At 41.5% G+C, this 15,519-nt stretch overlaps 1 protein-coding gene across 1 annotated transcript; it reads right to left on the bottom strand.

Annotated features, from left to right (window-relative positions):
- Positions 1-5,222: 5,222 nt before the first annotated feature.
- On the bottom strand, positions 5,223-14,039 carry KCNK18 (potassium two pore domain channel subfamily K member 18; the record flags this gene model as incomplete). Its single annotated transcript, XM_082223750.1, has 3 exons — positions 5,223-6,034; positions 12,618-12,761; positions 13,820-14,039. 3 exons carry the CDS (start codon positions 14,037-14,039, stop codon positions 5,223-5,225), a joined length of 1,176 nt encoding a protein of 391 aa, XP_082079876.1.
- Between the last annotated feature and the right edge of the window lie 1,480 nt (positions 14,040-15,519).

Raw genomic sequence — 15,519 nt, 5'->3', positions numbered from 1 at the left:
GGTTTCCACGCCTAAGGTTTTTTCTAAAGGTTTCCTTTTGTTTATCTGCAAGCCTTGGGGTTGCACCAGGTCTGTTGATATCTCCCTCTTCTGTGTGTATGGTGCTGTTTTGGGGACTTAAGAGTCCATACTAAGTGCCACTTCAGAGGGGCCACCCAAATTTACATCTCCAGAGTAATTTCAAGACAGCTTCATATTTACCTATGTTTTCCTGGAAGCCCTAGTTGAGCTTTGGGTGAAATTGTTTCGTTACTTTTCAGTTATATCAGGGCAAGCTTAGAGGCATTGTAGAGCATAAGTAAATATCAGGCAACCTGAAAGAAATCCGTAAGTCACTCCAAACAGTGCTGTTATTTTGGAACAACAGCTGCCAAATGAAACTAAAGATTAAATACCTAGAATGGTGTGATGCAGGCATAACCTTTATTAGTATTGTTTTGCATACATTAAAGCATATGATAAATTATTCATTAATTCCTAGCAATCAATCATGATTATTGAGGTTACTGAAAGCCCGTTTATCTAAATACTCTTTGCTTAAACCATAGGAAACAAACATAAAATAACTGCTTTTATTGGACAAACGTCATTAACAGTTTGCAAAAAGATCAGGAACTCAGAACGTGGATTTTTATTTTCTCACTTCTTACCAGGGGTGTGGTTAGTGGGTGGTTTAGCAGGCCCCCTCCAAGACCCACATCTTTTATGCTGGGCCCCAGATCTCTGGACTCCTTTACCATTAAAAACAAACTTTTAAAAAATCTGCTTGGGCTTGCATTGAATGTAGTGCTAAGGAACTGTCCCATGAGCACAAAGATTTCTGCTTGTGCAGTGGGACTTTCTTCCCTCACAGGCCCCCTAAATCTGATCTGGGGGTATCCCCTAGCCTCTGGAGCAGATTTGGGGAGGGGCACACATGGGGAAGGGGGCAAGTCCCATTGTGCAAGCAGAAATCCTTGCACTGGCAGGGCAATAAATTAGTGTCATGTTGTGGGAGGGGAGCCTTTGCTTACAGGGCATGCTGGGGATGCTATGAAGCACAGTGGCAGAGACCCCAGCCACACCATCTTAATTCACTCAGACACCTAAACTTGCATCTATGCATATAAATTAGCATATGCATATGTTGTGCCAATTTGTGGCATGGGCCTGGGTTGTTAATCTCTTAAGTACCTAGCAGTGCTCCTGCTTCTTATACGGGAAAAACAATCAGCTCAGATCAAAATGTCAACTGTAAAAGGAGTCCAGCATAATCAAATGATACATACTGAAGAACTGCCCATTTGTATTGAAGCAGGGTTTTAAAAGTCAGAGCAGTGACCCTACCAGGAATACTTCACTGATACGAAAGCCTGTATACCCAGTTCTGCACTACTGAACTTTCTGACAATCAAAATGCACTTGTATATAGGATTTGTGTGACAAAGAGAATCAAACCCACTTTCGAGACCAAGTGTAAGCACCATTGGGAAAATATTCATGCATTAGGATGACAACGCTTTTCTGTGATCAAGGTATACATTAAGAGTCATTGATTTAATCTTTGTAACAGCCCTGCTATGAGATGATTTCACTGTGAAAATGAAAGGTTGGTGAGAAGGCACCAGTCTGTTCAGCCAAGTTATTATTGGTAAAATTTGGTATAAGAATTTAAAGTGCTTTTCAGACTGCAGTTTTACAGAAACACTGACAATGCATGCCCAACTCTGACTCTCTGAAAATATTATTGTAACTGCAGCTAGAACATTAAATCAGGTTAGTTGTGCACACAATGACTGCTAACTCAAAGCAAGTGCATGCCTGGGGGGAGGAATCTTTGCTGTTTGCAAGGTGAGTTTTCATTATGTGCTTTAATAACAGGAGTACATTGTTGTGAAAGAAAGTTTCTAGTGATAGTACTGTAGGAAATAGAAGAAATGCATTCACTATGCTTAATAAGAAAAATTGCGGTTTTTATGATTTTGAGAATTTATTGGGTTGTTGGGGTTTTTTTGCTCTCAGCCATGTTTCATTTCTTGAGCTCTGTAAGCATGAGAATCAGTTGGCCCTTCACCTCCACATTCCACAAAAGCTATTAGTAACACACACACACAATTCTGAACACCATCCATTATCAGCAGCACATAATACATAGTTGAGCCATAAAAAGAAGAAGATCAGGATGTGTGAGGAGTGCTTAAACTCTATCCAAGTATTCTCTGCAAAGTAACAAACAAAGATTGGACATATGCAGGAAAATTTGACATATCCCTCTCAGCCACATATATTTTCCAAGGAACACATTGTGAAAAGCTTCATGGGGGGGGGCGGGGTATGAGACCTTGTTATTCATTCAGTGCCTGGCAAACCAATTCAATCTTCTCTCTTGCACCAGGCCCAGGGGTGGGAGTGTTCAGTCATTTCCACCCAGCTCTCCTGGCTAAGCTAGCCTCCAGCCTTCTGCCACTGGTGAAATGTTGCAGGTTTCATTCCATTGATGTTATTATCCTTCTGCCTACGAAATGTTCGGTGTGCAGCAGTGCTTCCTACGGGATCTCCTCTACCCTGAAATGGAGTATTTTTGTAGAGGAGGGAAGCTGCCCTAGGATCTGTTCATCCTGAGCCACTGCTGTTGTGTGATGACACTGGGCCCAGTTGATGCATCAGCTCCAGCACTTTTGCTGCCTCCCTCCACCTTCCACGTCGGCTGCTGTGTGTGTCGGGGCTGGAGATGTGGCCTGTTGCTTGATAAAGCCTTGCTGCTTGGCAGCCAGGATTAGGATTGCACCCTAAATGCCACACTACTCAGTATTAGGAGCAAGTTGTGCCAATTAAAGGGCTTTTTAGCAGAGGCACCCGGAGAAAAATAAAGACATCCCCTTTGTGACAGAGGTGAAGTGGCCAAGAAGGGGTTGGTTGGACTGGTTTAGTTGCCTTCCTTCTCTCTCTCTCTCTCTCATGGGGCAAGCTACAGCCTAGGCTGTCATAGTGCTTTTCATTAGCTTTGCCTGGTTTATTATCTGTGGCTTCTCCTGCACAAGGCTAGTCTGTCCACAGTTGCCCATGCCCTGATAACCTCCCAATTGGATTCCTATAATGTGTTCCATCTGGGGCTGCCTTTGAAGGCATCAGTTTGGAAGCTTGAGCTGATACAGCTGCCAGGATGTTAACTGGCACAGCCTATTCAGGTCATATATCATTAAAAGAGCTCAACTGGCTGGCTGCCCACTTCTATGCCCACTCAAAGTGCTAGCATTGACTTTTAAAGCCTAAACAGCTTGGGATCCCAGTACTTGCAGGAGTGCCTTCCTGCTTGCACTCTCAGATCATTAGCTAAGGTTCTTTCCTGTTATTCTTTATTTTCTTTAGCAAATTTATACACCATTCAGTCAAAAGGAAAGTCCCACCTAAGTGCTGAATGATACAAAACATTACATGAAACAATATAAAATTCAAACATGAATACTGTGCTGTCAGTCAAGTAACTAATAATACAAAACTGGTCACATTTCAGGAAAGCTTGATTAAACAAAGATCTTTGCTTCTAAGTTAATACAGATGGAACTTGCTTGATCTTCTTTGGCAGGGAATTCCATAACATCAGTGCTGCTACTGGTAGAGGTTGATCTGTTAGGGCAAATGGGCAGTTGGCCCACCAACCTCAGATTGCCCTCAGCCATCTCTCACCTGTCCACTTTCTTGCTGCCGACCATTCAGGGGGTGGCTTTGCCTGGCAGTGGCCCCAAATTGTTTAAGGCTTTATATACATACTAACAGCAGCACCTTAAATTTGATCTGTGGGTCCAGAATTGGCCTCCACAGTCACTTACGGACACACTGTTAAGACCATATTTGGCTATGAGTGATTGCCAAAGAAAGAAGAAGAAGAGATTGGACCCAGTAGCATATTGGCTTATTGGCAGATTTTTCAAGCCTAGGAAGATACCTGAGTTTCCAGTGACAGACACCTGTAGGAGCATCCCCCAGACTGCATGCCTGCACTTTCAAAGGTCATGCAACCCTGCCCAGAACAGACAGCTGGCCTATCTTCTGACAACAGAAACCACTTGCCCACAGAAGCTCTGTCATGCCAGGATTCACTCAGTTTCCTAGCCTTCATCCAGCCCACCACAGCATCCAGTCCAGAGCTTATACAGCCACTTCTGGTTCAGATGTGACACACAAAAAATAGACCTGGGTGACATCAGTGAAGTGAGTGATAACTGGAGAGGGGGCTTTCTCAGCCATGGTGCCTCATTCATGGAATGGCATGCCCCAGGAAGTTCACATGGTAGTAATGTTGCCATCTGAAACTGCCTTGGTTGCCCTGGTTGATAACCACCTCTAGGAGATACAGAGGGAATGTAACATGGTGGGTTCTTCTGGATTTCTTCTCAGTGGTTTTCAAAGCCATTTGCCATGCTTAGATCAGGGACAGCTGAGAGAAAAACAGCTTCCACACCAGTGTCCATCAAGGAGTTCTTGCTGTTATGGATGACCCCTTAATTGCAGATTCAATTGTCTATATTTTGATGAAATTGTTTTATTGCACATTTTAATTTTGGATGCCTATATTTCAATGATTCTGTAATTTTTATATACCTGTAAACCATGTTGAAGTCCTTTTTTTGCATCAAGTGTTATATAGATTGATTGATTGATTGATTGATTGATTAATCACCATCATATTTTAGGTGCCAAACAACCCCCCTTTTATTATCCCAGGCTTTTAAACTTTAAACATTTTGAAATCTTACCAATTGTCTGTTTTATTTTATTTCAATTGCGTAAACGTACATGGAACCAATTTCAGTAAGATGTGGTATATTAATATTGTAAATATTTCATGGTTATTATCAATTATTCTAGCTCACCACTGTCATTGCCAATGGAGTGGGGGGAGCCAAATGGTTGATATGTCCACACAATTGTAAATATTCATATTTAACAGAGAGGCACCTTCTATATTTCCTAGTGTTCCAAAGAATAGTTTTATTCCATCAGTTTTAACTCCTTAAAGGGGAGGAATGCCCTCACTATCATTTGTGTTCAGCTGCTACATAATCATTTCACTAGTTTACAGCAGATCCCACTGTCAATGAAAATAATCACCCATCGTGATTTTCCATTACTGAATCAAAGGTCGAAAAACAAAAGCATTTGCAATAGCCTGCAGCAGCTGCCCATCAACATGAGTTTGGAACTGATGTTGCTGCCTCTCCTTTTAGTTAGATGGACATTCTTCATACCATTTTTGGTGGGGTATTTTTTCGTCCGATGCAGCAGATCAACTTTTTGTACAGAGAAATGAGCCTGTCTTGTCCCAGCTTGAAAGCGATGATGACAATTTCCATGCCGACCACAATATAAAATGACAAAAACAAAAAGAAGTTGGGGTGTTCCAGGGCAACGTCACCAAAGCCAATTGTTGTTAAGGTGATGAAGCAGAAATAGAAAGCGCCCTCGAAATTCAAACGGCTTTCCCAGCGCGGAAGGATGGCGGCAGCGCAGGAAATGTATACAAAGACAATGAGCATCATCAACCAAAATGGCACATCCAGCTTTTCTACTCTTTTCCCTATATTGTCAATATTGTCAATCATGTGGTTCATCATTGCCCCTGAATCCAGTTCAGGGCATGAACTCCATCGTTCAAACTTGCCAGGTCTCGGTGGTGCAAGGAACTGGTTCTCCCTGGCAATAAGTTGTTCAAATATTTCAGCATTTCGACTTTGGCAAGGCTTTATTTTCAGTGAAGAATGATGTCTTAGCACTTCTTTGATGTTTAAAGGTTCATGAAGGACTACTTTGGTTTGCCTGAGGGCTAAGGATCCAGATTTTGAGTCTCTCTTCTTCTTCCAGCAGGATGCAAGAGAAAGTCTGGCTAATATTTTTGACTGTAGTTGTCTCCCTTTATTGTAAGATGTGGATAATATAGATGAGAGGATGTCTCCCATATCAGTGAGAACTAAGAACATTAGAGGGATGCCAAATAATGCATACAGCATACACAAGTATTTCCCAGGTCTTGTCACAGGGTAGGTATGACCATAACCTGAAACCAAACAGAATCAGAGAAGTACAATTTAAATTCCATTTGATTTGTTTTTTTCACTGGTATGTCAATTAAATCCAAGCTGCTGAAATATGCAAAGAATTTCTTCCGTTTATCCAATATTGCTTCCCTGCCACCCAGAACGTGAAGTCTAAAAACAGACAGCTCTACTACATTCATGTATTTCTATTGCAGGTGACAAATACTATGCAGAATTTAGTTTTCCTACCTACAATGCAAGACGAAATGGTTTCTTTAAGTCCCCTTATGTGCATTTAAAATTTTTTTTGGGAAAGTTGCCTCCTTTTGTAGAGTTTATCCTTAGTTTCTTCATGCTTTTCTGCAAATAACAACATTCTTCCAGTACAGTGGTACCTCGGGTTAAGAACTTAATTTGTTCTGGAGGTCCGTTCTTAACCTGAAACTGTTCTTAACCTGAAGCACCACTTTAGCTAATGGGGCCTCCCTCTGCTGCCGTGCCGCCACCGCGTGATTTCTGTTCTCATCCTGAAGCAAAGTTCTTAACCCGAGGTACTATTTCTGGGTTAGCGGAGTCTGTAACCTGAAGCGTCTGTAACCCGAGGTACCACTGTATCTAACTTGGGTATCTTTTGCTCAACTAAAGGCTGACTATTGCTAATCCTTGGTTGATTTTTCTTTTTTTAAGTGCTGGTAGGTGATTTAGCAAGATGTTAGCATACTTCAACTTCATCTCTTTGTAATACACCGGTTGACTACAACACAGGGCTAGACCAAGACATTTTGCTGCCTGAGGCAAAGGGAAAGATGGTACTTCTCCCATTCCATGCACGGAAGTTGATCAAACTTGTACTTGACTCTTACATCTGGCAATGGGACAAAATTATCCACCCCATCTGAGGACAGCAAGCTACCTTAGGGCTTTCAGGGCAGTCTGTATGGGTCACACAGTTCTGCCTGCTCCCTTCTCTTTAGTATCTGCTGTCTGAGGCAGTGGCCTCACTCTCCCTTAAAGATCTAGCAGCAAAGGGCAAAGTGTCAACAAATCAAATCATATAATGTCAACTTGCATTAATAACATTCCTATATGTTATGATCAGAATCCTTTCCTCCTAAGAACTAATAGAAAATTGGGTTGGGGGGGGTACAGTGATTCCACACTGCATACAAAGTACAATATGAAGATAGTTTATGAGGAGATCTGTCACTACATATGCTACTTAGTTCATCAAGAGATGTTAGCAAACCAAAGGTTTAACAGCATATCTTATTTGTGTCTACTCAAAAGCATGTTGCACTGAGTTCAATAGGACTTACTCCCAGAAAAGTTCTTATAGAAGTACGTCCAAATACTGCATGCATTCTTGCTACTAAGCGTTCCTACAGTCTTTAGATTCCATTCTCAACTTTACAGCCAACTTGATGTGTGGCCTTGAAGCTTGGAATGCCCTTCCCTCCTTACTTTCCCACCTGGAAGCAACTAATAATGTAGACTTCAGGGATTGGCTAGAGGAGGGAGTTAATTGCTATAATTTAAATGTATGGAGTGGGGTTTTTTTGTTTCCTTTTTATCTCTTAATGATAGTAATTGAAAAGGCTTAAGCCCAGACTCTGGGATTTTTTGGGGGGTGGGGTGGGGTTGTTATTTGTAAAATACTTTAACAATACAGTCCACCCAAATACTAACAAATTCTGCCTGAGGTTACAGGCAAAAGAGAGTGTCCTCCTTTCCTATCTCAAATAAACAAAAAAGACCCTCAGCAAATAGATTGGCATTGCTTTCATGATTTTGCTGGCTTGGCTTGATTTCCTGAGTCCAGGGGTATTTGCCTTACAGGCACCTTCTAGTTCATGAGCCACAACAGTCTGGATTACGTATATGGATTGGAACAGGAAGGGGAAGAGAACTGGTAGAAGGATAAGCCTTCTTTTGGAGCAGAGAACTATTTTATTATTATTATTATTATTATTATTATTATTCTTTCCAGCTTTATGATAGTATGAAATCTCCAGTGCAAGTCTACAGCTGGACAAATATCCTTTTATATGTTTGCTGCTTTAAGATAACGTTGAAAAACCTGCTGTACGAAAATATTTTCAAATTTCTTGGAGGTTTTCTTTCCTTAAAAGATAGATTCTTATTTTTCTGCCTCATTCACAACACCTGTATGTTTCCAGTAGTTTTAATAGTCAATGTTATCTATTCTGTTCAACATATAAGGTGGCAAATACCCAACATATGAATTTTTATAATGATTTTATTCTAGGTTAATACAAATGGACTTTGCTGCAGCTGCTAAGAATGTCATATTCAAACTGGATTCCTTTATTTGCTCATTTATCATTTGCGCCCTAACAGGATTTGAAAACTAGTATTTCACTGGAAATATTTTTTACAATCAACTTTTTGATACTTCAGTTATAGAAACATTTCTACGGCTTTTCTAACTGTGAGGCTACAGCATGGGAAAGTCAGAATGAGTAAGGTCACTCTGCATGAACTACTTGCATCACTGCAAACTCCCTTTGCATGCTTACAGAAGCAAATCTCACCAAGTTTAATGAGACTTACTCCTTAGTACAAGGATGGTCAATCTTTCATCTGTCTTTGAGAATAAGCTATGCTGGGCTGAATGCCATCAGTTGGCATAACCAGAGCTGAAAGTGGACCTAACCCTCACACCCATCCTCGTCTTTATTCTCTCTCTTCCACGCTTCTGCCTACTCAAGGGGACGGGGACAGATGGCTCTTGACAGACATCTGATCCAATAGCTTTCTGCAACCTAAAGGCCATAAGATCCAAACACACCTGTCATGCTCTACCCTAGCAAGTGGGTTGTGGGTTGCAGCCTCACTGACTGCAGTGGGCCAGCTGTTTAACTGATTCAGCCCATCTCACTTGGAATGCTGTTGCTGGATTGCAATGTATGGTGTCAAAAATAAAATGTCTTATGGTCCATTTTAATCCTCACAGCAGTCTTGGCTAGACTGAGATATAACTTCTGGCCCAAGGACAGAGGGCAGGTGTCTGAACGTGGAACTCCCTGGCCCTCTAAATACTATACTACACTGGATCTCAGTTAGATAGTAGGAATTTGCCACATATCAGGTCCATCTAGCTAAGTAGTCTCTACTCTTCTGTCCCTTTATATTCTTTTTCTTCTAATATACACATTTTTGTACACAGTTTTACCTAATATACACATTTTTGGAAAGCAGTTTTCTTGAGTATAATGTATTTTAATATATATATTTCAACAATAAGTTGATTCTTATGCACATTTTACCCTGGAGGAGTGATTTGAAAAATTCAAAGATGTGCGAATTTCAAAGGATGGCTGTGCCAGTTGGTACCTCCTCTGGTGCTCATGAAAGGTCTCAGTGAACATCCCCTCTTTCCCAAACTGTTGTCTAAACAGTTTGGGAATTTTTTTTAAACAGAAATCAATGACAGACTATAATTGGCCATTAACTCCCAAATCCTTATTGCCTGGATTCAATCAGACATGCACTGTCTTGTAATCCCAGAATTGTTGACGACAGCAAAAATGATAATTGCAAAAAGTTGGTGTAGTTACAAAGTGCTCACAATCAAGAAATAGGTTGCCAATGTATAGCAACCAGCCACAAGTGAGGAGAGGGGGAGAGAATGCAGAACAGTGTCAATCACGTCTTAACTTTTGAAAATCATCATATGACATCAATACTAATATTTATATTTTATTTTTGTTTAAAATTGTCATGTATTATTACATGTCATGTAATATTTCTGTTATGAGATACCTTTTGGATCTACCCTGTTGCTTATTTTACTATAAATTCAATTGCTAGAAATAGCAATATGACATTTGTCAGCCAAAAACGAATTAGGTCCCTATTACTGTGAATCTTTTGGTATGCATATGTTGCTTAGGTGATTCTTTCTTGAAACAGTCATCTTAAATGACTTAGCTAGCAGAAGAAGACTAGATTTCCCCATATGATGTACTACACTGGAAGGAAAATGCAAATGTTAAAAACTAACATTGCTCCTTGCTAATATATCTTTAAGAGAACTCCAAGTGAGATTTTACTTGCTCCTTGAATATCATTGGTTACCCACATAATATGTTTATTGAAGTGGCCCCTATAAGTTATTGTCTTTACCTCAATCTCAGGAAATAAATTGGGGTATACCATATACCCTGATGACCTGAAGATTCATTCATTTATTTCTTACATTTATACTCCACATTTCCTCCAGTAAGCTCAAGGTGGCATACATATTTCCTCTTCCTTCCCATTTACCCTCACAACAATGCTGTGAAGTAGGTTAGGTGGAGAGGTAGTGACCCAGTGAGCTTCATGGCTGAGTGGGGATTTGAACTCCAGTCTGCCAGGTACTCTAAGCACTATACCATACAGGCTATCTGTGCATACAGAGGTAGGGAATCTATCTCTGGTGCATGCATCACAAGAATATACATAGTGCACATAGCCTAAGCACTAAGAGAGGCATCAATGCTCTGACACTGAAACCAAATCATCATTTATACATTATGCACTATGGCGGTTTGAGACTACTGACTGGTTTCTTCTTCCTGGTTTGAGGTAGTGGCAATCATATTTCACTGAGAAAAAATTGGGTTTTTTTCTGCAGGGGGAGCTCCCAATTTAATTTGATTATATACCAGTATATTCTGACAGGAGATGAAATAATATTATTAGCAGCTGAATTAAATATGAGGGGTGAATGGGGTGTTAAGAGAGGGGTAGTACCTGTGGTGGGGGACACGTGGTTCTCCTTCTGGGGTAGTTTGTCCACTTTGGTCCCCACCCTGCACTCAGCTCTCACCTGTGGCTCTTAGAAGCTGTCAGCACATGACAGCAGCCATATCCCAGGAATGACTTCAACTGGCTGGCGAAACCAGGTGAGGGTAGCCGATGGGTCTCAAACCCATGGTGAGTTAGGGACTTCTCCTGCCCGTGAAGACAGGCGCTGCCAGATTGAGTGGGCAAGACTAGTAGTGGGTCCAATGGTGAAGAAAGAAGGGGGTTTCTGCACATGCTGTAGAGGGAAGTGACGGGCAGATGGGGCTCATACACCTGGGAAGGCAGCCCATCTAGGAGAAGGAGAACTCTGATCCTAAACCTCTGCTGCCTTGCGGGATATCTTTGGGAGAAGAGAAAGCTAAGGACTAAACCCTACACAAATCCTGAGTGGAGTCCCTAAGACAGTTGGACAGCATCTTGTACACCTCCTTCCTGCAGCAATGCTGGTGCCAAACATATTGCTCGGCTTTCCTTTGAACCACAACAGAGAGGCTGAGAGGGGGATCTTGTCTTGTCATCTTGGCAGCCCTGGACCTCCATACACACTGCCCTGGTTTGTGCCCCAGGGGAGTCACTTCAGTGCTGCTAGCACAGCAGTTTGACTTGCGCCTGCCCCCCAGGCACACTCCATTGTCTCTCAAGATAGATGGAGGCCAACAAAATTAATAAGGAACAGCTCCACCTCCATTGTTCTGCCCGGACACTGAGGTCCAGTTCCAAGGGACTTCTGGCAGTTCCCTCACTGTGAGAAGCCAAGTTATAGGGAACCAGGCAGAGGGCCTTCTCGGTAGTGGCGCCCGCCCTGTGGAACACCCTCCCATTGGATGTCAAGGAAATAAACAACTATCTGACTTTTAGAAGACATCTGAAGGCAGCCCTGTTTAGGGAAGTTTTTAATGTTTGATATTTTATCACTTTATTATTATTAATACTGTATTAATATTCTGTTGGAATATAATTAAATATAAAATGAATTTGTTTTACATGTGTTTTATCCTGTTCTCTAAATGTTGTTCATCAACAAGATTAGTAAAGATTTGATGTGATGTGATTTGATTGGGGATTAAAATATGAAGCACAAATCTTCAGAATGTATATAAATTAGAGACATGTCTTTACACATAATACTAACTGACATAATAAAGTTATATTCGAATATTGCAAATGTTATTTTTTTTAACAGCAATAACTTTAAACCTTTTCCAAACAGAAATGTAAGAAGATTTCTAGATTTGGTGTACCTGGGGACCCTCATGAGTCACACATCCTGTACGCCCTTATATAGCTGCCCCAATGAATAATCCTGGGAGCTTTACCCCATCTTTCTATGGGAAGTTTCTGCAGCCAATGATGACTTAACTTACTTGTTTGTTTCAGCTATTTTTATAACACGTTGTACGTAAAAACTTTATGAGAGGTCCTTGATGTAACTTGCAGTACAATCACATGTTTTCTCAGAAGTAAATCCCACTGTATCCAGTGTGACTTACTGCCTGATAAATGAGCACAGGATTGTAGTTTTGCAACCGTAAACCCTATGCATATATATATTTGGAAGTAATCTCTCTGAGTTCAATAAGAGTTACTCCTATGTACACGGACACCGACATTCACCCTCAAATGACTATATTCACGGTGTAATGTAGGTAACTTTGAGATTCTGGTGGCATATGCTGTTGCTGAAGAAGCTACAGGTCCCCACTGGGGTTTATATATTTCTTGCAGACATGCTGATGAGCTCAATTATCTTAACAAGTCAAGTGCAAAATACTTTCAAAAACTCATACTTACCCACTGTTGTGAACACAGTGCAGCAGAAAAAGAGAGAGCCCAGAAAGGACCATTTCTTTTTAGGGTCGCCAAACCATTCCCATTCAATTGTTTCAATCAGCTTACGTGCTTCTTCCTTGAACTCATCAAAGGAGATCTCATTTCCTGTTCATAAGAAAGTGGGATTTAGTATTAAACAAACTGAAAATTATGGTCCTGGATGATGGACAATAAGTAAGCGCTAAGGACCATTGAATTATTCAGCACCGACTGGCTGGCTGGCTTTTATTGAGATTTAGCTTTTTAAAAACAAGTCCACACACGCCTCTCTTCCAGTGCATCATTCCATGGAGAGGAAAGAAATGATTGGACGGGAGGGGGGCGCTTATGATCTGGCAGCTGTTCTCCCCTAATTCCTGGATGGGGGTGGGGTTTTCCACTCTAGCGGGTGTTGAAATAAATGCAAACAGCACCTGCTTGGTAACACAATCATGTGCTTTTACATGTTTTCCATAGCACTGAGCGAAGGCATGGAGAAAATACTGAGGAGTGACAGAAGAAAGAAAACATCATAAAATTAAACCTGAGATTGAATTTAAAGCATAATTTTAACAAAATGTTCCTGACAAATTTGGATCTTAAATATTTTTTCAATAAATTATCACCGTTGCTCCAAACCCATTCTTTCTTAAAATGATGCATCCTGGAACAATCACATTCCTCGAAAAGGACTTATTGCTTCTTAGAATGTGTACAAAACTTGACTTTAGGATTGTAGCATTGTAGGGCACTCATGGTACAGTAATTGGTGTGAAAGAAAGCCTCGAAATGATGAACTGCTTTACTGGAACCAAGGAATCTGTTTCACACCAAAATGTCCATTCATGGGCAGTGCCCCACAACCCATGACCAAGATTGCGGGGTGAGAAAGATCTACACAACAGTAAAGTCATAAAATGGGGAAGAAGAACTAAGGAGCTGCTGTTTTCATAAACCAGAGATAAGTATGATGTTCGGAAACTGGGAGCAGAGATTCCTCCGAGGATGAGAAATCCTTTCACATTAAAACAAGCAAAAAACAAACCAACCACCCAACACAGTATATTGCAGAGTCACAGGTGCCCAAATATATTCAGACATTCAAAAGGACAAGAGAATTGACATCCACTCTGTGAAATAAACTTGGGTTAATACATCTCTGCCAATGCTACTTGTGCACATACCTGATGAATTCTTTGACAGATTCCAAAGCTGTCGCATGAAAGTCTGATATGCTTCTGTTTCATTGCTTTCTCTGTTGCCTTCAACATGAGAAAACATGAGAGCACCCAGCAATGCGTAGATCACTAAGGAACAAATGAAGCAGACATGAGGGAAGACTGTCCAAAACACTTGGTTGCAGGACTTTTTCTCTGTCTGGGAAGGCGATGGTTCTGTCTTCATCTTCTCAAAACTTTGTCTCTGCAAAAGCAGACTCAAGAAGGCTCCAGCACTCCTGTGAAACCTCTTCCGCTTAAGAGGAATAGAATACACTATTTCTGTTCCATGCTTAAAGCGCTCTTGATATTATAACTGGAGTTATCCTCACAATACCCAAAGGAGCCTGGAGAGAGCTTGCAACCAATCATGTCTGAGAAATATCCGTCTGTCAGATGTTAATACTTTGTGCAGAATGGCTATTGATTTCCACCGGAGCTATAATGCATGCAGACGACAGGCTACAGTACAGCCTCTCCGACAGTTACGTGATATTTGAAAGGAGGGGATAGTTTGGGTACTGTGCAGTATAACTTCCTGCGATCTGCCCTCTGGCAACAACTGAAACGAAATTTCCAGTAAGAGAAAGCAAACTGCAGAGTATAGATAATGGATACAGATAATGGATCGGAATATGATCAGGGGGTGTCCCCAAGGAGTGAAGATGTAGTATCTATTGTGCTTCTGCCATTGTATGGATTAATGTCTATTTCCCAGGGAATTCAAAATATCACTCTGTTTTGCTATTCCTCCCACCCTTTCATCCTGGCTTTCTGGGTGTTTGCTGCACTAAGACTGCAGTCCTAACAACAACAACAACCCCACAAACCTGGAAATAAGCTCCATTGAATTCAAGTAGTAGACAGGATTAGGACTGTGTTGTAGGTCAGTATCCTGTGTATATATACAGATTAGAATGCCTTAAGTGCCTTCATTATACACCTTTAGGTGCCAGGCAAAAACGTTCCTCTTTAACCTGGCCTTTGGCTGATGGCCCTTTTAAAATGTGTTCTGGAAGGGTAGATTATTGAGTAGAGATGAGTTGGGGGGGGGGCTCTGCTGTGGTGGAGCCCAACCTATACCCAAGTGGACAAGAGGATTCCTCCAGACAGTCTCTCACCAGCAGTAGGCAACATTAAACCCCCCAAATGGAGTGTTTGCAGCAAGGTACTGGACAGTTTGGATACACTCCATCCAGCGGGAGGGGCTGAGCAGGAAGAGGTGGAGGAGAAGCAGGAGTTAGCAGGACACAGTCTTGTTGCCAGTAACCAAGTGCTGCCTCTGTGGACTGGATCAGATGCACTAACCCAGACAGAGCATGACTTCAAATGGTCATGTAAGTGAGAGAGTCTTGCAAGTTAACTCACCCTGACTCATATTTAAAAGCTTGGTGGGAGGGGAGGGGAAATTGTTGGGACATCTGCATTGCTTCTGTTCAGTTCTGTATGAGTTACCTTGGGATCCTGATTTCTGGGCCCTATGCTTGCTGCTGAGCCTGTAACATTTTTAGCCGAAATAAAGATCCCTTTCTTATTCTCAACTAAGAGCCACTGTTGTTGTGTTTTGGGATGAGAGTGTGACACTTGGGAAGAGGCCTGAAGGACCACATTCAGTTCCTAGGCCTGGGAATTCTACTCATTTCTCTCAAACCAGGCTGCCAGTCCCT

The sequence above is a fragment of the Podarcis vaucheri genome (assembly GCF_965113315.1).
Source record: "Podarcis vaucheri genome assembly, chromosome: 5".
Lineage (NCBI taxonomy): Eukaryota > Metazoa > Chordata > Lepidosauria > Squamata > Lacertidae > Podarcis > Podarcis vaucheri.
This window is presented reverse-complemented; position numbering and strand designations above follow the sequence as displayed.